The sequence below is a fragment of the Spinacia oleracea genome, chromosome 4 (genome assembly GCF_020520425.1).
Source record: "Spinacia oleracea cultivar Varoflay chromosome 4, BTI_SOV_V1, whole genome shotgun sequence".
NCBI classification, from domain to species: Eukaryota; Viridiplantae; Streptophyta; class Magnoliopsida; order Caryophyllales; family Amaranthaceae; genus Spinacia; species Spinacia oleracea.
The window spans coordinates 183547190-183572667 of NC_079490.1; the positions used below are offsets into that span (position 1 = coordinate 183547190).

At 35.9% G+C, this 25478-nt stretch overlaps 3 protein-coding genes across 3 annotated transcripts; all 3 read left to right on the top strand.

The window, feature by feature from the left end:
* Positions 1-4928: 4928 nt before the first annotated feature.
* LOC110800619 (cytochrome P450 72A397) lies at positions 4929-8014 on the top strand. The gene is made up of 5 exons (XM_022005930.2): positions 4929-5289; positions 5900-6117; positions 6483-6727; positions 6818-7208; positions 7297-8014. The coding sequence occupies exons 1-5, from the start codon at positions 5016-5018 to the stop codon at positions 7729-7731; spliced, it is 1563 nt and encodes a 520-aa protein (XP_021861622.1). The 5' UTR covers positions 4929-5015; the 3' UTR covers positions 7732-8014.
* A 5075-nt stretch (positions 8015-13089) lies between these two features.
* Positions 13090-16767, top strand: LOC110800618 (cytochrome P450 72A397). The gene is made up of 5 exons (XM_022005929.2): positions 13090-13486; positions 14835-15052; positions 15134-15378; positions 15466-15856; positions 15937-16767. Exons 1-5 carry the CDS (start codon positions 13216-13218, stop codon positions 16375-16377), a joined length of 1566 nt encoding a protein of 521 aa, XP_021861621.1. The 5' UTR covers positions 13090-13215; the 3' UTR covers positions 16378-16767.
* A 2020-nt stretch (positions 16768-18787) lies between these two features.
* Positions 18788-22370, top strand: LOC110800620 (cytochrome P450 72A397-like). Its single transcript, XM_022005931.2, has 5 exons — positions 18788-19064; positions 19195-19412; positions 19582-19826; positions 20268-20652; positions 21825-22370. Exons 1-5 carry the CDS (start codon positions 18788-18790, stop codon positions 22257-22259), a joined length of 1560 nt encoding a protein of 519 aa, XP_021861623.1. The 3' UTR covers positions 22260-22370.
* The last annotated feature ends 3108 nt before the right edge of the window (positions 22371-25478 follow it).

Here is a 25478-nt window from a genome sequence, read left to right on the forward strand (position 1 = left end):
TAATTCCTTTGTGCAAGCTGCCAGCAAGGTACCGAAGCAATCTATGCAAGGCAGCCCAATGTATGTGAGTAGGCTTGTGCATGTATTGAGATAACCGATTTACGCAAAAGGCTATGTCAGGTCTTGTCAAAGAGAGATATTGCAAGCTGCCTATGAGTGCTCTATAATCAGATGGATTATCAAGAGGTGTACCGTCATTCAGAGATAAAGAGGGAGCAGTTGCCATTGGAGTTGGAGTTAGCTTAGCTTCATCCATTTTAGCTTTCCGAAGAATATCGAGAGTGTACTTTTGTTGGCTGAGAAATAAACCATCAGGATGAGGAATTACTTCAACACCCAAGAAGTAAGAAAGAGAGCCCAAGTCTTTCAAAGAAAACCGATCAGAGAAGGTGGTAATGAACTCTTGGACCATGGTAGAGTGTGAGCCAGTAATAATAATGTCATCAACATACACCAATAAATATATGACGTGATTGTTACGACGAAGGATAAATAGAGAGGAATCAGACACAGTGTTAATAAATCCAACAGAGAGAAGATAACCTTTGAGTTCGTTATACCAGGCCCGTGGGGCTTGTTTGAGACCATAGATTGCTTTCCGAAGTTTGCATACATGATCGGGATAGACCGGATCAATGAAGCCAGGTGGTTGCTCCATGTATACATCTTCCTGTAACGTACCTTGGAGAAAGGCATTATTAATGTCAAGTTGCCGGAGAGACCAACCATTGGTGACAACAAGAGAAAGAATGGCTCGAACAGTAGGTGCCTTGACAACAGGACTGAACGTTTCTGAGTAGTCGAGACCCGGTCTTTGGTGAAACCCTTTTGCAACTAACCTTGCCTTAGGTCTATCAATTGCACCAGTAGATGTGTACTTTGTGCGGAACACCCATTTGCAACCCACAAGATTAATAAAATCAAAAGCAGGAACCAAATCCCATGTGTTATTCTTCATAAGGGCATCATACTCGGCTGTCATGGCACATGTCCAAGTGGGACTTTTAAGTGCTTGTTTAGCCGTAGTAGATTCAAGTAACTCCTGAGATATTAGTGTTTGTGCTTGATATTTGGGATTGGGTTTGGTGATGTTGTTTTTCAAACGAGTGACTATAGTACTCGTTGGAAGGGGCGGAGGAGGGGATGGGCTTGGAGAAGAAGTGTGAGATGAGATTGGAGAGGGGTCTGCCATGGGAGAAGGCTGAGTATATTCAGATGTGGGAGATGGAGGAGAGGTTGTAGGTGCAGGGGTGTTTAAAGTAGGCATAGATAGTATTTGTACGTGAAAATCACACCAAGAGTCAAAGTTTGGTAGGGGTGTTGGAGATGGTGCTGACATTGCAAAAGGATAGATATTCTCAACAAATTTGACATGTCTTGAAATAAATATCTTATTGGTAATCATATCTAAACAATAAAATGCACTTTGACTCGGTGAATATCCTACAAATACGCATGGTTGAGATTTAGGATCAAGCTTGTGGGTGGTGTATGGTCGAAGCCAGGGGTAACATAAACACCCAAAATTCTTTAACTTATCATAATTTGGCGTGATCCCAAAATTTTTGGAGAATGGTGATTGGTTGGAAAGAGTTGGGGTCGGCATACGATTAATGAGATAGACAGCCGTAGAGAAAGCCAAAGACCAATACTTAATGGGCATTGAGGCGTGGGATAGGAGTGAGAGTCCGGTCTCAACAATGTGACGGTGACGACGCTCAGAATAACCATTATGTTGGGGTGTATGTGGAGGGGATGTGAGATGAGTGATCCCATTAGAAGTAAGAAAATTGGCTAATTTGACATACTCCCCACCGTTATCTGAGTATAAAGCTTTAATCGGCTTGCCGAAATGTTTTTCGACTAATGATTTGAACCTGATAAAGACATGTTCAGTATCCGATTTTTGTTTCAATGGATATAGCCAGACATATTTAGAAAAGTGGTCAACAAAAATAATGTAGTATTTTTACCCATCAAAAGAGTGAATAGGAGAGGTCCAAACATCACTATATATAACATCTAGAGGAACATTGGAAGTCACAGTAGAAGAGAAAAATGGAAGTTTGTGGCTTTTATGGCAAGCACAAGCATTACAATGCAAAGTACTAGGAACAGAAAGATTAAACAAAGTACTACATTGCTTTAAAACAGAAATTGAAGGGTGGCCTAATTTATGATGCCAATCAATAGATGTAGGAACAGAGGCAGAGTGGAGTGTTGGTGAACTAGGAGGAAGCAACTCATATATTCCACCATTATTTGAGCCTTGGAAGAGAAGTGTCCCCAACTGAGCTTCCTTCACAGTAAAAGAAGTAGATGAGAAAACAATGGAAATATTATTATCTTGGCATAATTTAGAGAGTGAAATAATATTGCGAGAGGCAGAAGGAACATGTAAGACATTATTAAGATGAAGAGAAGTAGAGTTAAGGATGAAGGAAGAATAACCAGTGTTCGCAATAGGAAGGCCGGAGCCATCACCAATAATGAGTTCATCACTACCGCCATAAGGAGCATGAAGGGACAGGTTGTCAAGATCATTTGTTACATGGTGTGACGCTCCGCTATCGAGCAACCACCCAGTGGTGTGTGGCATAGAAGTACTAGCAGTGTATGCAGTAGGTTGGTGAAGGGTGTGATACCCAGATGGAGGAGACCGGTGTTGGGAAGAAGACGCCACCACAGTAGCCTGACTTGGTGGGGTGGCATGAGGAAACTGTTGCCGAAAGATTGGACATTGAGACACATAGTGGCCGGCTTGCCTGCACCATTGACATTTCCCGAGATAAGGCTTCGATTGTGGCTTGGACGAGTCCTGGGAGACTGGTGTTGGCAAGAGTGGCTTGGAGGAGGGGGGTTGTGAGTGTTGTCGCCCTTTGTAGCCCGGCTTGGTTGCATAATTCGCAGTGGCTGGATACATCAGAGGAGCAGCTTTATGTGCTATTGAAAGTTCCCTATTGAGGAGCTTCTCATGTAACTCGTCAAAGGAGATAGTGGTCTCCCTGGTTTGCATAGCTTGCACAATGGAGTCATAGTCAGAGTCATTGAGTTGCTCAAGGATTTTCTCAATGAGTACATCTTCTTCATATGGCTTGCCAAGAGATGCCAACTGCTTTGCACAATTTTTGATGTCGTACATATAGTCGGTGATTGAACGAGAGCCTTTAGTAATTTTACGAAAACGCTCTTTAATTTGCTTGACATGACCCTTAGAGGGATTAGCAAATGTTCTAGCAAGAGTGTTCCAGGCTTCAAGGGATGTAGTACAACGGGAAATAAGAGGAACAAGAGGGTCAGAAAGAGTACCAGCAAGAGCACCATACAAGAGTTTATCTTGTCGCACCCAGGTGTTATATGTCGGGTTATCGGCTTCAAGCCCTTCGAAGGTGATGAGTTTTGAGGAAGTAGGGAAGGAACCATCAACATATTTGTGAAGATCGTAACCGATCAGGGTAGCTTCGATTTGAGTTTTCCAGGATATATAGTTGGTAGAGGTAAGTTTGAGAGTATGGTTAAGGGAGACAAGGATAAATGGTTGTGAAGGTTGGTGGGCATTTGGAATGAGGGATTGATGTGGATGGGCCATGAGGAAGATGAGAGTATAGCAGCGGAAGAGTAAGGAAAAAAAAATTGAAGATATTTCTTCAATGGCTTGATACCATGTAGAAGCTATGAAGTATTAGGTTTTATTGAATAATACTGACGGCAGAATACATCTTTAAATATACAGAGGTCTAACAACTTAAAACCAACTAAGAGAATAAACTGCAGAGAAATAGCTAACAAACCTTAGGAATAGGACTAAGCAAAGACTAAGTAACTGAAGCAGAGACTGAATAACTGATTCTATACAATGATTGATAAAATCTAACAAACTAACTAGTTTGACTTGGTATACTTTCCACATTATATTACTAATTAGTTAATCTGAATTACAAAAGGCATTCCTCCTGGGACTTTAAAAACTATTTCTACCCTCAAAAGACCCACACAACATTGTTTATAATACATCAAAATAAGAACAAAAACATAAAAAATGACACAATTTGGTGAAATTATTTCCCCCACTTTTCTTCCACTTTACCGCTTTTCACCAAAAAGGGCCAATCACAGATTCACAGCTTTCAAACCCTGGGGAACATGTAATCTTTAGGAAGTGCTTCATATATAGGATTGTTGTACCTCGTGGTACTTGCTACATTTGCATGGTTTTAAAATAAAGAAAAACATAAAAACTATTCCCTCCCCTAAATAGTCGCACTGGTTTGTCCGGTGCGAAAAATCGATGCGGAATTTAATACATTTGAATTGACTTATTAATTTAATGAGTGTTAATATATAATGGGTATTTTTTTTAATATAATTAAATGGAAATGTATAAGGGGTGGGGAGTGGTGAGTTTGAGGTGTGAATTTCTAAATGATTTTTTTGTAGGGAGTAGTAGATGAGTTAGTAGGTAAGTATAAAAAATAATATTTCCTCCGATTTTAACATTCGCAACGTTTGTGTATTTTATACTATTTACATATTTTATTTTGACTATTATCGGTGATTTGTACGAAGATAAAACATAATTATGTAGGATCTTGTTAGATTTGTCTCAATTTTCATTTTCAAAATATTAACTTTTTATAATTTTTGCTTAAAGAGAATTTAAGATAATAATGATCAAAATTTTACATAGGCATGCGTGAAGTGACCAAAGTTGCAAGTATTAAAAATCGGAAGAATTATAATATTGCTAAAAAATTTAATTTATTGAAGCAGTGCAAGTATTAAGGAAAGATCCGAAAAAAATAGCGGTGCGAATATTAAGAGACGGAGGGAGTACCAAATACAGGTAGTTTTGGTCCCGTGTCAATTGCAAAATACTCCGCGTGGGTTAATAATACAAAGAAGAGGGCCTCGTGGAACTCGTGTACATCATAGTTGATTCCATGCATAAAATGGCATACTATTCTGCACACTAATCGACAATCTTACATTCTAAAAAACAAAACAAAACAAAAAAAATGATAGAAATCGGGTATATTGTAAAATGGGTAATTTGTTTAGTGATTGTTAGATGGGTATGGAAGATTGTGAATTGGGTTTGGTTTACACCAAAAAGGCTTGAGAAGTTTCTAAGAAAACAAGGTTTAGATGGAAATTCATACAGATTTTTGTTGGGTGATCTCAAAGATATGTCTAAAATGCGTAAAGAAGCTAGACAAAAACCTATTCCTTTTACTCATGACTTCTTTCATCGTATCTTGCCTTTCCACAATCACCATTTCAATAAATACGGTTAGTTTTTCTTTTCTACTCTTTAATTAATAGTACTTGCTACTTGCTAGTGGTTTTGTCGACTAATATTTCTTGTTGTTTGTGACTATATATGTGGTACAATTTCTGCCAAACTAGGAGATTAGATCATACCATAGCAAACTAGATTATTTTTGTAGTACTAGATAATAGAAGATTCAGATCATGTAAAGAGAATATAGTCCTTGTGTTGTTACTTCAATTTCTCTGTTAGGAATAGTACGAGATAACAATCTAGACAAAGCTTACACAATATTAATAACGTGGTATACCCACGTCCCAACTTGTATTATTAATCAAAACCATTATTAATAATATAATCAATCAACCTCACATGTGTTTCTCTCAAACTATGCTCAAGTTCAGGATCTCGAGCATATCAATTATAATTATATACCCCAACTTCCTAACCCTAGTCCTTGTTGGTTTATACTTACCGCAAGTTCATTGACCAATGTTGCTTGTGTGGGTAAGAATTTTGTTTAAGGAAAGGAGAGAGTGTTAATTATGTGTGAGTATTGTGTTAGGTTTTTGCTGTAATATTATAAATATTAATTGAAATGATAGGGGGAATGGATATGATGGTATGCAGGGGAAAGCTTCTTTTCATGGATGGGGCCTATACCAGTTGTGAATGTTGCAGAACAAGAGCAAGTAAAGGGTGTGTTCACTAGGATAAAAGAGTTTCAGAAGGCCAAATTAAACCCACTTGTTGCATTGCTTGTCCCTGGACTTGTGAGCGCTGAAGGTGATAAATGGGTCAAGCACAGGAAGCTCATCAACCCGGCTTTTCATATGGAAAAGCTTAAGGTATCCTATTATATACTTCCTCCGTCTTTTAATACTCGCACTTTTGCCACTATTCATATAATCTACTTTGACTATTCGTAGTGTTTTTTGTATAAGATAAACCATAGTCATGTGGGATCTTGTTAGATTCGTCTCAATGTGTATTTTCAAAATATCAACTTTTTATAATTTTTGCATAAAGAGAATTTAAGATATAAATGATCAAAGTTGTGCATTGGCATGCGTGAAACTAACAAACGTTGCGAGTATTGAAAGACGGATGAAGTATATTGCTCCATTATATTCGATCTGACTATAGGGTTTTGTACTTGTTCTTCTTTTAGTATTGGCCGGCACGTGACATCTCTACTTTCCTATTTGTGTAGCTTATGCATCCAGCATTTGGCGCCAGTGTTTTGGATATGGTGAACAAGTGGGAGAAGATAGTATCTAAAACAGGTTCCTCTGAAGTGGATGTGTGGCCGTTTGTTTCCAGCCTGACTGCAGATGCTATCTCTCGTGCTGCTTTTGGCAGTAGCTATGATGAAGGAAGAAAGATATTTGAGTTGGTTCTTGAACAAACTGAAATCACCCTACGCCTTCTGCAATCAGTTTATATCCCTGGATGGATGTATGATATTATGTACTAAGTATTGCAGTTGGAACTTTTTTACTTACTTAATTACAATGCACTGATGATTTTATATTGGTTTCCTTATAGGTATGTGCCAACAAAGACCAACAGGAGGATGAAAACAGTAAACTCTGAAATACAAAATTTATTAACCGGGATAATCGTTAAGAGAAAGAAGGCAATGGAGGCCGGCGAAGCTGCCAAGGATGATTTGTTGGGGATATTGTTGGAGTCCAACTACAAAGATACTGAAAATGTTCTCAGTAATAAGAAAAAACTAAGCATGACTTTCCAGGAATTGATTGATGAGTGCAAACTGTTCTACTTAGCAGGGCAAGAGTCGACCTCGGTGTTGCTAGCATGGACAATGATTCTGTTGGGAAAGCACACAGAGTGGCAAGCACGAGCACGAGAAGAAGTAGTTGCAACGTTTGGTAAAAACGAACCTGATTTTGAAGGCTTAAACCATTTGAAGATAGTAAGTGCTTAATTAATTCTTTTATACTAGTAAGGTTCAATTGAACTGTTTAATCAATTAAGTTAATTAATTATAAATCATGTTGTAGGTGACAATGATACTGAATGAGGTGTTGAGGTTGTACCCTCCAGTGTGTACAATCACCCGTAAGAATTTCAACCACGACGTACAGCTTGGAAATCTGACAGTCCCTCGTGGTGCTATGGTTACGATGTCAGCATATCGTATTCAAAGAGATCCTAAAATATGGGGTGATGATGCAAAAGAGTTTAACCCACAGAGATTTTCAGAAGGGGTTGCAAAGGCTACAAAGGGGAATATTGCATTCTTTCCGTTTGGTTGGGGGCCGCGAATTTGCATCGGACAGAACTTTGCACTTATTGAAGCTAAAATGGCAGTGTCCATGGTTTTACAACGCTTTTCTTTTGAGCTATCACCGTCTTATACTCATGCTCCTACCACTATCCTCACTCTTCAACCCCAACAAGGTGCTCATCTCATTATACATAAGCTCAGGGACTAAGTTATTGCTACTATACCATGTATACATCTAAGATTTCATCATGACAGAAACCAACTTTAGTATTTACTTAATTTTGTGTTTTAGTCTATAAATTAAATAAAGTGCTTGTGCACTAAGTAGAATCTCTTGATAAATTTTTGTTTTTACCACTAGATTTTGTCATACTTTTATTTTACGCATTCTACTTAATTATTTTTCCGTAACTTGTACTTGGTGCATGAAGACATTTGAGCCTTGAGTTCATGAAAACAGCAAGCAATCAACATTGTCATTAGAGCTCTCATTTCATTTCTATTTCATTGATTCAAGTTGTGAGCTAACTGCTCATTACAAGTCCTTAAATAGGACGGCGCTGCAATCAACTTTGGAGTAAGAGCTAGCCAATCATTGTCCTAGGAATTACCCTAAACATGACTCATACAAAGAGACAAGGAAGAGCACATGATCCCATAAGTTGGGCATGTGACTTTACAACTAAGTGGGCTGGACAATAAGAAATGAAATGGGCTTAAACTTAAACACACTGCCACACACTAGCATTCTCAACAGTGCGATCACAGACCACCCTTCTAGGAAGTGTCCCCTCTAGTTCACTAGTTCAGAATCTTAACCAAACTAATTAAAGAGCAGGAAAACCGACAGCTTTTGCCTTAATCCCGAGCTAATAATATTGATTACTACTTCTTCCGTCTCTTTTTGTTTTTTATGTTTTTTTTTTTGGGTGTCAACTACTCCCTCCGTCTCTGTTTGTTATTTACATTTCCTTTTATATTATCACAAAAATGCTTTAGTATTCTAGCAAAATTTGTGTCAAATGATTATTTTAACCAATTAAATTAATTGGATCATTTAATCTTTTACACTTTTTTATTAGTACATTAAAATTTTCTCATTTTTCCAATATCAGAATTTTGATAAAAGTAAAAATATTATTAATAAACGTAATTTGCCTTGTTTAAGTAAAAAAAAAAAAATAGAGGAATTTCAATTCACATTAATTAGTCGTTAAAACGCGTACAAAATACCAAACATAAAGAACAAAAACAGACGGAGAGAGTACGTAGTTGACTACATCGAGCACTAGCTGTATGTACTAACACTCAAATAGAAAATCATTAATATTAATTATGGGTTTCACAAGCATAATCACAGGTTGTGTACTTATCAGAAATTAAACAACAATATTGAATATCTGTAGCTTTTTAGTCTGTAAATTTTGGTGCATTGTAAGACAAGCAATGATCCCGTGCTTAGGACAGTTAAACCGATCCCATACTAGTTTAGAGTTTACACCATTGTAATTTCGCTGATTCTTAGCCACCTCTGAATAGTTCTTGCTGATGGAGAATCGAGACTAAGTTAGCCATGTATCCCTAAGCTAAGGTAGATCAGTTCATCTTTTGTTTTACATTAGTATTCATGATCAAATTGAAGTCACTTTTATCTAGCTTTTGGTTACTCTTAACCTGTTTTGTTTAACTTTTACCCATTTTAAGTTGGTTGGTCATGATTTACTTTATTCAAATGAGGATTACTACGGGTGGAAATTACATCCGAATTGACTTAATGTCCGATCGAGTCGGCTACTGGCGTGTTCAGCGGTAGCGTTTGAGGTAGCGGGTAGCGTTTTGACCTAGTCAACACGCTACTTGTAAAATTTGTAAGTGTTTGGTAAAGTAGCGATTTAGGTAGCGGTTAGCGATTGAGGTAGCGGTTGGGTAGCTTTTGTCAAACGTTAAAATTGGTAGCGTTTAAGGTAGCGGGCAGCGTTTGACAAATTTATAATAAAGTTTTAAATAATATTCTTGCTTTTATTTTTATTTTTATAATATCAACCGCTACTTTTACCGAACACTCATATTAGTTACCGCAACTTTGACAGCTAACCGTTACCCGTTACTATTCACCGCTACTCGCTACTTTAACCGCTATCCGCCTACTCAACCGCCACCCGCTACCGCTAATTTTGCCGAACATGGCCTACAAGTAACCAAATCTTGGATAATAATAATAGGACGTAAATTCGTAGTCGACTCTTGATCGTTTACCTTTTAGCTTGTCTATTCTTAGTTATGAGAAGCCACGGTGCACGGTGGTGGCGTAACGCGTGACGTATCAAAATAGTACGGGAGTATCTTGGTATCGTGTGTCCAAAATGAAGACAGGTGGTCAATTGTATAATATCATCACTGGTGACTAGAGCTGTCAAAAACTGACCCGACCTGAAAACCCGACCTGAACCGACCGAATCCGTAACCGACTATGACCCGAAATTACGGTTAAACAGGTAACCCGAAACCCGACCTGTACCCGACCCGAAAAAACCGATAATCGATTTTAACCCGATGTTGTAACACCCGAACCCGAACCCGACACCCGACCCGAAAATGACCGATAACCGAACTGACCTGACCGAACAATGACCCGAACCCGATTCGATACCCGATCCGATGTCAACCCGAAACCGATTGTAACTCGATGAAACCTGCTATTGACTCTAAAATAAGTTTTTAAAAAAAATTAGAATATAAAATAATTAAAATGTATAGGTTAATTATCAGACCCGAGTTTGACACATCCCTAAGAGTGACCTGGCCTGAATTCCATTTGATCTGATTATTATCCGATCCAAACTAAGACTCGAACCCGAAAATAATTGTGTTGCAAACCGACTTAAACCCGACTCGATAAGACCCGAACCCGAAATTATCTGCTACAAACCGACTTAAACCCGACCCGATAAGACCCGAACCCGAAATCAAACCTGATCGAAATGTGACCCGACCCAAACCCGACCTGAACCCGAGATAGGAAAAAACCCGATATGACCCGACCTGAAATCGACCCGACCGAACCCGAACTCAACCCGAATGGAAGATTGACCCGACACGACCCGACCTGATCATGACCCGAGACCCGAGATGACCCGACCCAAACCCGATCCGATGACCTGTTTTGACAGCTCTACTGGTGACTTCATGTCTTCATGTGCAACAGCTTGGGACGACTTTCTAACACATCATGCACGGTTGCTCCATATTTTTTAATCTACCACTTTACAGTTAACACTCCAACATATTGCAGGTCTGAGAAATAGAATATTCTTTAATTTAAAAATGTGAAGCAACATTTAAATAACATAGTAGGAGTAAGGAAAAAGAGGAGGAAACACAAATTGCTCTTAGACTACATACATCATTTTCATACGTGGCATTCTCTACATCAGTATAACAAAATGTTATTTACTTCTCTCCGTATGTGTGGCCATGTGGGAGTTACGATCATTAATTTGGGCCCTATTTTATTAGGAGTTCTAAGTTTTTTTTTTTTATATTTTTTGTAACTATTATCTATCTGTTTTTTATTTTTTTTATTTTGCTATGAACCCATTAAAATTTTAAATAATTCTATTTTTGAAAGATTTTACCCCCACTTGTTTTATAGTCACTTCGTATCTTTTTAGGAATTACATTTACTATTTTCCGTCGTATTTTATTAGGACTCATACTTTCGTTTTTAATAACTTTTTTTAACTCACATTCTAATTATTTAATATATCTAATTTCTTTAGGGACTACCAATACGGCAATACAATAAACTCTTTCTACTTTGGCTAAAATACGTTTTCACCATTTTTTTCCTCTATTTGTTTATTACTCCCTCCCCACTTGCTTAATTATCTTTATTAGATTCGACTCTCCTTCCTTAATATGCGTGACGATCAACATGTGAGTCCTAAAAAAATACGGCGGGAGTAGCTTATTGTTCACTATTCTCTCCGTCCCTAAAAGATTGCCCAAAATGCATTTCACTTTAATAAGTTCACTTTATTAAGACTTGGTTCTAACTAAAAGAAAATCGGTAGGTAGATTTGTCTTTTAGTTAGATTAAATAATAATGTGTGGGGAGAAACATTTGTGAAACACAAACCAAATAAGATATGAGGCAAATATATAGGGACATCCATTTATAATATATGAGACAATCACTACAAGAAATTGTACTATTAACGACGGGAAATCCCGTCGCGAAAGGCCAATAATCGTTGATTAACTACGGGATTTCTTGTTGCGAACCCGTCATAAAAGGGGGCCGTCGTTAATAGGAATCCCGTCGTAAATCCGTCGTAAGTCCGTCGTAAAAGACATTTGCGACGGTTATTCCCGTCATTGTTTGGTTGTTAGCCCCGTCGCAAAAAGCTTTTGCGACGGGATTTTTGACCCGTCGTAAATAGGTTGTCGTTAAAGATACAAATTCTTGTAGTGAATCTTTTAGAGAAGAAGGAAGCACCTCATTTGCTTTATTATTATATACTATATTTTCTTAATGCTTATATTGGTCAAAACATGTAAATAATTACACAAAAATAACACGCCTAGAAAGATAAGTAAGTTAGAGGATTTACAAGAGAAATTTAGGAATAAGAATAATTTCAAGAAAAAATAACTTTAATTCTTCCTTCCATCCTTTAATACTCTCTCCGCTTTCCTTATAAAGTCACCCTTTAATATTCGCTCTGTTTGTATAAATGACATATTTTTACTAATATGATATTATTTCTCTCACTTAAACATAGACCCACGCATATTCATACTTCCTAAAAAAATCATAAAAAAATTCAACTCCCACCATATATCCCACCCCTTTATTTGACACATTTCCACTAACTATATTAAAAAAAAACCCAATATCAACTATTAACTCCGTTTCAAAATGACTTTTACACTTTTTGTTTTAGTCCATTTCATAATGTTCTTCACACTTTATTTTATTATATTTTTGGACATGAAAATTACTACCTTATCCTTTTTACCTCCACAATATTTATAATGTCCACCCACTTTCTCTTACTTTATTAATTATTTTCTTACACTCACCTACTTTTTACACATTTATCTTACTTTATCCATATTTTATTATATTCAACCAACTTTTCTACTTTTGTCTTAATTTTTGTGTAAATAGTAACTGTAGAGATCTTTATGAAACAGATGTAGCATTTGTCTATTATCCTGTTTATTTTATTCTATTATTCTTATTGATTATATTTGTTTGGTTAACCTTGGGCCGGGAGAGCTGCTAGTTGCTCCCCACTGATTGTTGATCAAATTTTAGGATAGTTTCACAAACAGAATTAGGATAGTTTCACAAACACAATTATCTGTGAAGGGAGGAAGTATCGATCATGGACTAGCTTAAGTTATCACTTATGTAAACGTAAGCCTCAACGTCGGCAAATCTATCCTCCACCACTTATTAAATACGAAGTATTATACATAATAATTCAAACAAATAAATAAGTAAAATTTGGTGGCTGCATGTTATTTGGTACTTGTATAATTTATAGTGGAACCCGCAGCCATAAACCATTAACCCACCAAAGACTTTTCGCCAAAAAATCTATCCCCATTTTCCACCTCTATATTACCTCGTCATCTTCTCCATTTTTTTTTGAAGAAAGAGAAATTGGTAAACCCAATAAAAATGAGAACCGGGTATATTGTAATCGGGTTAGTTTGTATAGTGATTTTAACATGGGTATGGAAAATGATAAATTGGTTATGGTTTAATCCCAGAAAGTTGGAAAAGCTTCTCAGAAAACAGGGTTTGAAAGGGAATTCATACAAGTTTTTGTACGGAGATATCAAAGAAACCTTCAAAATGCGTAGTGAAGCAAGAGAAAAGCCTATTCCTTTTACCAATGATTACGTTTCCCGTATTTTGCCGTTTCTTCATCAACATGTTCACAAATATGGTTAGTTTAACTGTTTCTCTCTCTTCTCAATTTAGAAAAATAAATGATTTGTGGAGTTTTGGCTGTTCCAGGTATTGGTTTCGTCAATTAGTTGGTAAATTAATTGAAGATTAATTTAATACTTATTTCAATTATAAATTCTACTTGTCCAACTTTTTTTTTTTCTTTTTTTTGGGGAACTTAGGTTGTCTAAATTTAACTGAATTTGTTTGAAATTATCTAAACTTATTTTTACTGAAATAAGTGGAAATAAGGCGAACTGGGAACATAGTTGAGCTTAAGTGGCACTGATCAAGTTAATATATAGTTGATTAATAGTGGAATTATTCATTCAATACTAAATTAATACCATGTTTACATACTGTATATCATTATTCCTAAATATAACCACATATGCTAAATTAGTAGTCTGTATATGCTAAATTAGTAGTTTTTTGGTTAAAAAGGGCTGATACTGAACTGGGCAAAATTTGATATGAAATCCTATATATCTACTCTGGTATACTGATTACTGACAATGCTGTATTAGACTTTATGTTAATTGAACTTTTCATATCACCTCAAGTACCAACATCAGCATGGATGCTCAATCCCACAGTCTAACATAAGTAGTCGAGTAGAGCACTTTAACACTTCATTTTTATGCCAAAATCATGGAAAACTAGTACAAAAAAGCCAAGTCACACACTTGAAAACATACCTGTATCGGACATGATAGTCCAAGTAACATAGATATTAGTGCAGTTTGTGGCTGTCTAATGTCTATATACCGCATAAAAAATAGTGGAAAGGGAAAGGGAAAGGGAAAGAGAAAAGGTTTACTTGGTCATCACAAAATAGAATAGTGCATTAAGTAATAGAATTTGCCCCAGAAGGCTACAATGAGACAATGTGCAGTGTGCCTGCTGAGTTGAGTTCTGAAGTTGAATTTGAGAAGATAGGACAAATGTGCAAAAACTAAATTGGGTGTACCTAGTTCGGTTAGTAAGTGTAATTGGGTACATAATAGATTAGTAGAGGTTCTCAAGTAATCCAAGTTAGTCTAGTTTTTATTACATTAAAGTAGAAAATACTCCTTATGTTACAAGTATAAAAAATTGGAGGGATTCATTTACTTTCCGATTCAAGGCGTTGTATTTGTTAAGAGTCATGGTAAGAATTGGAAGCTTAATTAAGATATGCATATTGTGATCGTTTACTCTTGTTTGAGAAGAAGTGTTCCCTTTGTTTACTTAATTTCTTAAAACAAGTAGTCTAGGACTATCAGTTATGTCATGAAGTTGTTCAAAGTTAGATTTTGATTGTAAAATGTTGGAATATTTGATGGAAAATATGAGAGTAAATGCAGGTGAAAATTGTTGGACATGGCTAGGGCCTGTACCAATTATAAATATTGCAGAACCAGAGCTAATAAGGGATGCTCTGAATAGGATGAATGAATTTCAGAAGGCAAAACTGAACCCACTTGTTGGGTTGCTTGTCCCTGGACTTGTAGGCTATGAGGGTGAAAAATGGGCGAAACACAGGAAACTGATCAATCCTGCTTTTCATACTGAAAAGCTTAAGGTATGTAATTGTTCTGAACAAGTATTGAATTCAGCGGCCCATTCTTTAATAAGTTTTTGATAGTATTGACCTTTTATGTAGCTTATGCTCCCAGCATTTAGGGACAGTAGTATTGATATGGTGAAGGAGTGGGAGAAGATAGTTTCTGAAACAGGTTCCTCTGAGGTAGATGTTTGGCCACACCTTATTACCCTATCTGCAGATGTTATCTCTCGAGCTGCATTTGGTAGTAGCTATAAGGAGGGAAGAAGGATATTTGAACTTCTTAAGGAACAGACGCAAATTACCTTACGCCTTTTCCAATCAGTTTATATCCCTGGATGGAGGTAATTAGTTATAGAGTGCTCTATTATTGCACTTGGGAATTTAAGTTTTGAACATTTTACAAAAAATAATAGCATTGAAATTCATAGGTTCGTGCCAACAAAGACCAACAGGAGGATGAAAGAAATGAATTCTGCTATACAAAATTTGTTGACGGAAATAATTGACAAGAGAAAGAAGGCAATGGAAGCAGGTGAATCTCCAAAGGATGACTTATTGGGGATATTGATGGACTCCAACTTTAAAGCGTCTCAAAGTATTGGGAGTCAAAAACAACAACAAGCCATGAGTTTCCAGGATATGATTGATGAGTGTAAGCTGTTCTACTTTGCTGGACAAGAGACAACCTCGGTGTTGCTAGTATGGACAATGATTTTGTTGAGCAAGCACCAAGATTGGCAAACACGTGCACGAGAAGAAGTGCTCGCAACATTTGGAACAAATCAACCAGACTTGGAAGGGTTAAATCGTTTGAAGATAGTAAGTGCTTGCGTTCAATTCATTTATGCTTATTTGATGGTTGCATTGTTGTTAATTATATTTGTTTGAGTTTGTTGTAGGTGACTACGATACTGTATGAGGTGCTAAGATTGTACCCACCAGTGGTTACAACATCCCGTAGGATATATCAGGGTGATATGAAACTTGGAAATATAGTGGTACCTCGTGGTGCAATGGTTAGTTTGTCAATAATCAATACACACCACGATCCTAGACTTTGGGGTGATGATGCAAACGAATTTAAACCAGATAGATTTTCAGAAGGGATTGCAAAGGCAACCAAGGGTAATATATCATTCTTTCCCTTTGGTTGGGGACCGCGGATTTGCATTGGACAGAACTTTGCAATTGCTGAAGCTAAAATGGCAGTGTCCATCATTTTGCAGCGTTTCTCTTTCGAGCTGTCACCGTCCTATACCCATGCTCCTACCACGGTTATAACTCTTCAGCCCCAACATGGTGCTCATCTCATTTTACACCGGCTTCCTAGTTGTGACTAGTTAGTTGGTACTTCAAGTTCTATAAAACATAAGTGTATTGTACGTACACATAAGTTACGTACTGTATACATTCATGTATATGATTCGGCGATTATCTTGTAGGCTCTAGTATACATGAAAGAATGTATCCATCTCTACGGAAGATGTTGCTGATGCGCGTTTGAGGCTTTGTTATATATGTCTAGCTAGTAACCTTTAAAAGTAGGGAGAAAATGTATATAACCCCACATGTAATACATTATCTCATCAACTAATTAAGGGCGCCCATGAGCTTGGATGCATTCTATCTTCCTATATTATTCATACGGGTCTGAATGTCTGATGATTGAGGCTGTGGTATGTTGTTTGAGACTAGTCAATAAGAATGCCAGTTTTCTGTTTTTTTTATTATGCCGACCAGTTTTTTTTTGATAATTATTGCATGTATTTTATTGACTGAGTATCAATTAGTACATGCCTTTGTGCTCGGCTTACATTGAAGCATGATCATATAGGAAATGCATTATTAAAGCCAAGCCACAAATTCGTCCATCCTCAAGAGGCCCTGCTTGGCCATGGAGTCTGCAACAACATTCGACTCTCTCCCCTTGTATGCGATATGATGCTAATATTTGGCCCTTTATGTATCATGCCACGAATGAAATTGAGAGTGAAGTTCAGGTTCCAGGGGCCCTTGATGATACCGTTACACCATTTGACAGCGTTGCTTGAGTCCGACTCCGCTATGAGGGAGGAAAATTTCAGTCTATCAGAATTCATGGTGATTTTGAGAGCTCTTTGAATGGCTAGTACTTCGGCATGGTTTATCTCCATGTAAGGTATTGGGCTTGAGAATAGACACATAAATTTCCCGGTATGATCACGAAGTACACCACCAATAGAGCATTTGGAGAGTAGGGAGAAAATTAGAAAGCAAATCATAGATTCTTTTTTGACCCCCAGTCGTAAATTCATGGATCCACTCCCTGATATTGAATATTCGAATTAACACGAAACAAACGCAAAATATTGAGTATTCGAATTAACACGAAACAAACACAAAATAATCTGGTCTCATTTCTAGGTCACATCACAAGTGTTAATGACTTAGTGGTGCGTTACAAAATTTCTCGAAAGGGAAAATTTAAAGCAAGGTCTATTGTACTCCCTCTGTCTCTTTTTGTTTTTTACGTATGTTATTTTGCACGCGTATTATCAACTAATTAATGTGCATTAAGATTCCTCTATTTTTTTTTATTTAAACAAAGCCAATTACGTTAATTTATAATGTTTTCACTTTTATCAAAATTCTGATATTGAGAAAATAAGAAAATTTAATGTCCCATTGAAAAAATACAAGAGATTAAATGACCTAATAATTTAATTGATTAAATAATCATTGGACATAAATTTTGATAAAATATTAAAATATAGATGTCATAATATAAAAGAAAATGTAAATAACATTTTGAGGAGTCCGGATTCTCTAGAGTTTTAATAAAACTCTACCTTGTAGAGTTATTTTAGAACTCTAGAGGATCCAAACCATTTTGAGACACCCAAAAAGGAAAAGGTAAAGAACAAAAAGAGATGCAGGGAGTATTTTTTAGTAAATTAAAAATAAAAGTATGAGAATCATAAATCTATTTTCATTTCTTGTTACTCCGTATTACTCCGTATTACTCCCTTTATCTCTTTTTATTTTTTACGTTTTCCTTTTTGGGTATTTCAAAATGTTCTTTACATTTCCTTTTATATTATCACATAAATGACTTATTATATATTCTATCAAAATTTGTGTCCAATTATTATTTTAACCAATTAAAATTTTCACACTTTTCCATTGGGACATTAAATTTTTCTTATTTTCCAATATAAGAATTTTGATAAAAGTGAAAATATTATAAATAAACGTAATTTATCTTGTTTAAATAAAAAATTGAGGAATCCCGATGCAAAATAATTAATCGTTAAAACGCGTGAAAAATACCAAACGTAAAAAACAAAAAGAGACGGAGGGAGGGAGTAGTTTCCAAAACCAACATATGTTTCTGGGAATGACTAATTTTAAATTAAGAAGTCTAATATTTAGTCAAAACAACAAATAGTAGAAGTATTATAAAGTCTCATAAATAGTTAACTGAGGATTAACCTTCCCAAAATTGCTTGGTATTTACCGAAGACTAATAATGTTGACTCTAAGCTTGTTGCTCCCAAAATCTTGGAACATGAGCTAAACCAGTGCCATGCATTCGTCCTAGGGATTACACTTCTGCATGGGAGACACGTAACAACATAACCCTAAAGCCATTCTAACTAGACACTGAACTAAATGCATGCATTTTAGTTCAACTATATACTTCATATATAACAAAGCCATTCTAGCTAACACTCCAATATCACGCACATTTGAAGAAAAAAACCACAAAAAATGGGAATAATTGGGTATATTATAATTGTGTTAGCTCTTATTTTGATTCTAAATTGGGTATGGAAAACATTGAATTGGGTTTGGTTTACTCCCAAAAAGCTTGAAAAGCATATGAGAGAACAAGGGTTGAAAGGAAATCCCTACAAATTGTTGTATGGTGATACTAAAGAAATCTTGAGTATGCGTAATCAAGCGACGGAAAAGCCCATTTCTTTTAAAAATAATGATCACGTTTCCCGTATTTTTCCCTTCCTTTGTCATCAAATCAACACATACGGTTAGTTTTATTCCCATTCTTTTACTCGCTTCTAATTTCTAAATAAGGTTATTGTTATTATGAACTTTTAAGTTAGGGGTTGTAATAAACGTATAATTGATCGAGTTAAACATATTCGGTAAAAATGCAGGTGAAAATTGTTGGACATGGCAAGGGCCTGTACCGATCATACATGTCCAAGCACCAGAGCTAATGAAAGATGCGTTATCTAGGATGAACGACTTTATAAAGCCGAAACTGAACCCACTTATTGACATGCTTGTACCTGGAGTTTTTAGCTACGAGGGCGAAAAATGGACCAAACACAGGAGGTTGATCAACCCTGCTTTCCATGTTGAAAAGCTTAAGGTATATATGCCTTACTTTTTGTTGCAAATGAGTCACGAGGGCAAATAAATTACATATGGGGACGGGGAATTTTCGCATTCTTAACTATTAGGGCAAGACCTCATTGATAATTACGCGTTATTGTTTCTTTGATTTCATGCAATTGTCTCACATTGAACATTTTCTGTAGTTTATGCTTCCGGCAATAGGCACAAGTGTCACTGAAATGGCCAACAAATTGGACAAGAGGTTATCCGAATCAGGTTCTGCTGAGGTGGATGTGTGGCCGTACATGACAAGCCTATCCGCGGATGCTTTGTCTCGTGCTGCTTTTGGAAGTAGCTACATCGAAGGATGTAGAATATTTGAACTACTAAAGGATCAAATACAAATCATTATGCGAGATTTCTATTCTTTTCAAATCCCTGGTTGGAGGTAATTAATTACTGGAATATTCTTGCGTGGATCTGGTCCACAATAATATTAGTGTGGACCCAAAATCAATAATTATAGTGACATTTATTGTTCATATAGTAACCATAATAAATTAAACACCAACATTTTTAGACATAGTAACCATTTTTTGAAGCATAGTAACCTTATGTTTTTACAAGCGAATTATGACTTAAAATCACATTATTTAAGCACAACATGTATCAACGACACTAATTAGATATATTTTTTTCCATAATAATCCTAATAAAATGCCAAAATAAATTAGGCACAAGTTGTTAACTTTATTTTAAGACATGGTCCACAATAAATTTAGTGTGGACCAAGTCTATTTAAGAATTATACTTAATTACTTGCAATTAACTTACCACCCACCTAGCTTTATCGTTCACTTTGCAAATTATTAATGTTGTATTGTTGTAGGTTTGTACCAACAGAGACGAATAGGAAGATGAACAAAATTAATTCAGAAATACAAACATTATTGACGGGATTAATTGACAAGAGAAAGAAGGCCATGGAGGCCGGAGAAGCTGCTAAGGATGACTTGTTAGGGATTTTGTTGGACTCTGACTTTAAAGCGTCTGGTAGTAATAATAAGCAACAAACGGCCATGACTTTCCAGGATATAATCGACGAATGCAAGTTGTTCTACTTCGCAGGACAAGAGACTACCTCGGTTTTGTTGGGTTGGACAATGGTTTTATTGAGCAAACACCAAGACTGGCAAACTCGTGCAAGAGAAGAAGTCTTGGAAACCTTTGGAAAGAATCAACCTGACATTGAAGGACTAAGCCGGTTAAAGATAGTAAGTCGATCTAACTTAAACAAACCAATATACGCAATTTAGAAGTTGGACCATGGTGCACAGTGAGCATGGTTCACCTTAAGAACACTAGTATATAATTAAAAGAACAGTTGGTTACGTTAATATAACACTAATATATTTTTTATTATATTTTTAATAAATAGTGAAATACTCCGTACTATATTATTTTTTATAACATAAATCTAATATTCTAATATACATATATAAAGGAGGCATATTTGCTGAAATATTAAAGCGCCACCTAGGATTATTAATGGTTTCGTCCAATGAAAAATAAGATTTCTAATTTATTTTTGAATTAAAAAAATCAAGTGCCACGTAGATAATTAATTAGGTGCCATGTAGATATTTTAATTAATTAATTACTAATATATACAACTCCATCTAAAATCAAACACACTAATAATTAAAAAATAATCGATTGCCACGTAGATAATTAATTAGGTGCCAAGTAGATATTTTAATTAATTAATTATTACTAATATATACAACTCCATCTAAAATCAAACACTCAAATAATTAAAAAATAAATCTAAAATAAAATTCATCCAAAATCAAACCCTAATCCAAAATAAAATAAATAAAATTCAATTTAAAATCAAAACATTAATCAAATATTAGAGCGCCACGTAGAAAAATCTAATGGTTTCGGCCAATGAAAAATAATATTTCGAAATTAATTTTGAATTAAAAAAGTCGAGTGCCACGTAGATAAATGATTAAGTGCCACGTAGATATTTTTTATTAATTAATTATTAATATTACGCATATACAATTTCATCCAAAAACAAACACTCTATTAATAAAAAAAAACTAAAATGAAATTCAATGCAAAATCAAAAACTAATCTAATCTAATATATAAAAGTGGTATATACATAAGATGTTTATTTAAACATAACAATTTAATAGAATCCGTGCATCGCACGGGCTAAAATCTAGTAGTGAAATACGGAGTACTATATTATTTTTTATAACAAAAAAAAGTGAAATATTATATCGCATGTTCTTTTGCTTACGCACATATGTTCTTTTGGCCGGTGCACCATGCTCACTGTGTACCATGGTCCATAGCGCACGGATTGATCCAATATATGCTCACCCACCATTTGAATGAATGATTTTGTTTGATTGTTTTACTTTTTTGTATAGGTGACAATGATATTGTATGAGGTGTTGAGATTGTTTCCTCCTGTAATAGAAGTGTCTCGTGCAATACCAGACCGCGAAACAAAGCTTGGAAATATATTAGTCCCAGCTGGTTCAGTGGTGAGTCTGTCAATCCTTCATACACACCACGATAAAAGACTATGGGGTGATGATGCACATGATTTCAAACCAGATAGATTTGCAGAAGGGGTTGCAAAGGCAACTAAAGGCAAAATGGCATACTTTCCCTTTGGTTGGGGACCTAGGATCTGTGTTGGTCAGAACTTTGCAATTGCTGAAGCTAGAATGGCAGTATCCATGATTTTGCAGCGCTTTGTTTTCGAGCTTTCCCCGTCTTATACTCATGCTCCTACCACCATTTTAACTCTTCAGCCCCAATTCGGTGCTCATTTGATTGTACATCCGTTACAATCATGATTAGCTTCAATGGCGTGCAAACATTATGTCAGAGGATCGGCATATTCGACTTCAATTCGCCTGTACTAGTTTCACAAGAGGATAAGCTCGCCTGGCTACTCGAGCTTCTTGCTAAATGTTTATTGCATTGTACTAAGTACTATTAATTAGCTAAGCACTCTTTAAGATTTAGTCTTACTCTTGTTTCCGAAATAAAATGCATGAATTATTACTTGCTGGGATTAATGCATTACTTTGCTAGCCATAATAACAAAATTTATATGTTGAAATTGTAGGATAATATAGATGCATGAAGGGGAATTTTAGGAAATAATTTCTTAACATCTATTATAGGATCACATGCATAATAATAATATGAATCAGATTTATGATGGTAGAATAATATTCTCTGTACCGTGTTCTCCCGTTTGTATGCAAGCTTCGAAGATCTAAGAGCCTCGAGTGTTGCTCCACTATTTAGTCCATGCATGAATACCAACGTCTATTAGAACGGGAGAGAAAAACTTCTCTTGCTTTTGGTGGTAATGTAAGTGACGTCTTTTCAAGGGAAGGGTTTTGGGTTTTCTTTTGTTTCAAAGTTACTGATTAACTTGTTATACATAAAACTTAATATTATATCAATATAATATTAGAGTTATGGGTTAATTAGGAGAACTAATTCTTCAACCCTTTCCCTTTATGGTCGACTGGTACAAGGCCCACTAATGGGCTTGTTTGTTTTTGTTCAACTAGTGTTGCAATGTCTAACCTCATAGGATTAATATATTTTAGTTGTAAGCCCAATCAATATTGCCCTACTAATCACATTTATTCTCTAGCAAACTAATATGATTACTAAATAATTAACTTATTATCTTCATAATTAATTCCTATTTATATTTACACTACAAGAAATTGTACCTATAACGACGGAATATCCCGTCACTAAAGGCCAATAGTGGTGGAATTTCTTGTCGCGAACCCGTCATAAAAGGGGGTCGTCATTGATGGAAAATCCCGTGGTTAGCCCATCCTAAAAGATATTTGCGACGGGCGTTCCCGTCTTTATTTGGTTGTTAGCCCATCGTGAAAGACTTTTACGATGAGATTTTTCACCCGTCATTATTGGATTGTCATTTAATGATACAAATTCTTGTAGTGTTAGAAATTGCCGGAATGCCGAAGGACATATTCCTTCAATCTCAGCTCCTACTTGTCGGAAGACAAGGACGCAATGCTAAATTACTTAAGTCTCTTAATTCCAAATTTTATATCACAATGTTATTCTCAAATTTAGTTTCTTGATCGCCGAGTTTGAACTGTTCAAATAAATATTAGCATTTTAATCCCATTGCGCATGGCCATGCAATTTTTCAATTCTCGCTCATCAAGAGGCCTTGGCACCATTCCTATCTAATAGGAGGACTTATCACTCTTGTATGACCATAACTCCCACTCAATTCTTAGCCTACATGATCACCGCCTTTATAACCTCCTTTTACGGTGCGATGTTTAACAATGTCAATGTTAAACTAATTGTCTCATGGTTATTAAGACATACTCATGTCTAAAGAATCAACTAAATATAGAAATTTAATTCTACTTTTAGAATCTAGTTAGGTCATGTCTCAATGCATCAAATACACATCCATATAATCAATTAGAAAATTGATTAGTTTAATATTGACGCTGCTAATCGTCGGATAGCCAATGATCTTTCTTATGACTCCCTTCAGGATATTGACGGGTGATTAGAATTTTTTTAATATCAGCATACCATGCATCCTCATCATCTTGCAAAGTCGAAGCAGCGTCCCATGTTAAATTTACTGCTAAGTTTGCTAGCACATCCGTGAAACTTTTTTGCTCTCGGGGTAGATGTGTGAAGTCAATATCTTCAAAGTAAGGAATGAATTGTTGGAGATACTCAGTATACATTTGCAATCTTTAATCTCAGACTCTCCACACTCCGATTGTTTGAGAGATAATGAGGTTAGAATCTCCATATACTGCGAGGAATTTTAACCTTGCTGCTAAGGCTGCCTTAACACCATAAATGCAAGCTTCGTATTCCTCCGTGTTATTTGTCGTTGGAAAAATCAGCTTCACAGTAAAAGGGATATAAAATCCATAAGGATCAATGAGTAACACACCTGCGCCATTTCCCCTTCAATTAGATGCTCCATCAAAGTACAGTTTCCACCTAGATATACCAACGTCGAGTAAATGTTCGTCGGGAAAATCTTCATCAAATTCGTCTCCTGATATTGGTCCATCAGCCAATGCTTTAGATATCGCCCTCCCCTTGATAGATTTCTGGTTTACACATTGAATATCAAACTCTGAAAGCATTGCATGCCATCTCGCGAACCTCTCAGCAAGAATTGGTTTCTCAAAAATGTACTTGATAGGGTCAAGTCTTGAGATAAGAAAATTTGTATGAGCTTGTAGATAATGTCGTAGCTTCTTCGTGACATATATGAGGGCGATGCAAGCTTTTTCTAAAGGATTATATATGGTTTCATAATCCAAAAACTTCTTGTTGAGGTAGTAAATGGCAATTTCTCTTTTGGTGTCTTCTTGGTATTGAGCCAATAATGCTCCCATGGCAGTTTCAGCGACTGTGAGGTAAAAAATCAAAGGCTCTCCTTGCTTGGGTGGCATTAATACTAGGGGATTAGAGAGATATTCCTTCATTGAGTCAAATAAAGGTTGACATTATGCATTCCATTTTTTCTGTTTATTTTTCCTTAAAAGCTTGAAAATCGGTTCACATCGAGTGCCAAGTTGCGATATGTACCTGCGAATGTATTGAATTATTCCAAGGAATCCCTGGATTTCTTTTTTTTCCTTGGGGGAGGAGCTCTTGGATGGCTTTCACTTTTTCGGAATCAACCTTGATCCCATCTTGGCTCACAATAAAGCCCAAAAGTTTTCCAGAAGTAACTCTAAGTACACATTTTTTAGGATTTAATCTTAAATTATTTTCTGATCTTGTCAAAAAAAATTACCTTAATGCATTTATGTCCTCCCCTCAATCGTGGCTTTTGAGAATCATATAATCCGCGTATATTTCAACTATATCATTACTAAGGTCATGTAGAATTGTTATTGCAGCTCGTTGATAAGTAGCACCTGCGTTTTTTAAACCGAATAGCATTGCTTGATAATAGAATGTTACCCATCATGTGATAAATGACGTCTTTGGAATATTGTCTTCTACCATGAGTATTTGATTAT

Coding starts and splice junctions, on each gene's coding strand:
- LOC110800619 (XM_022005930.2), top strand. CDS start 5,016: ATGATAGAAATCGGGTATATTGTAAAATGGGTAATTTGTTTAGTGATT. Junction 5,290..5,899: donor TCACCATTTCAATAAATACG/GTTAGTTTTTCT, acceptor GATGGTATGCAG/GGGAAAGCTTCTTTTCATGG. Junction 6,728..6,817: donor GTTTATATCCCTGGATGGAT/GTATGATATTAT, acceptor GTTTCCTTATAG/GTATGTGCCAACAAAGACCA.
- LOC110800618 (XM_022005929.2), top strand. CDS start 13,216: ATGAGAACCGGGTATATTGTAATCGGGTTAGTTTGTATAGTGATTTTA. Junction 13,487..14,834: donor TCAACATGTTCACAAATATG/GTTAGTTTAACT, acceptor GAGTAAATGCAG/GTGAAAATTGTTGGACATGG. Junction 15,379..15,465: donor GTTTATATCCCTGGATGGAG/GTAATTAGTTAT, acceptor TGAAATTCATAG/GTTCGTGCCAACAAAGACCA.
- LOC110800620 (XM_022005931.2), top strand. CDS start 18,788: ATGGGAATAATTGGGTATATTATAATTGTGTTAGCTCTTATTTTGATT. Junction 19,065..19,194: donor TCATCAAATCAACACATACG/GTTAGTTTTATT, acceptor GTAAAAATGCAG/GTGAAAATTGTTGGACATGG. Junction 19,413..19,581: donor TCCATGTTGAAAAGCTTAAG/GTATATATGCCT, acceptor CATTTTCTGTAG/TTTATGCTTCCGGCAATAGG.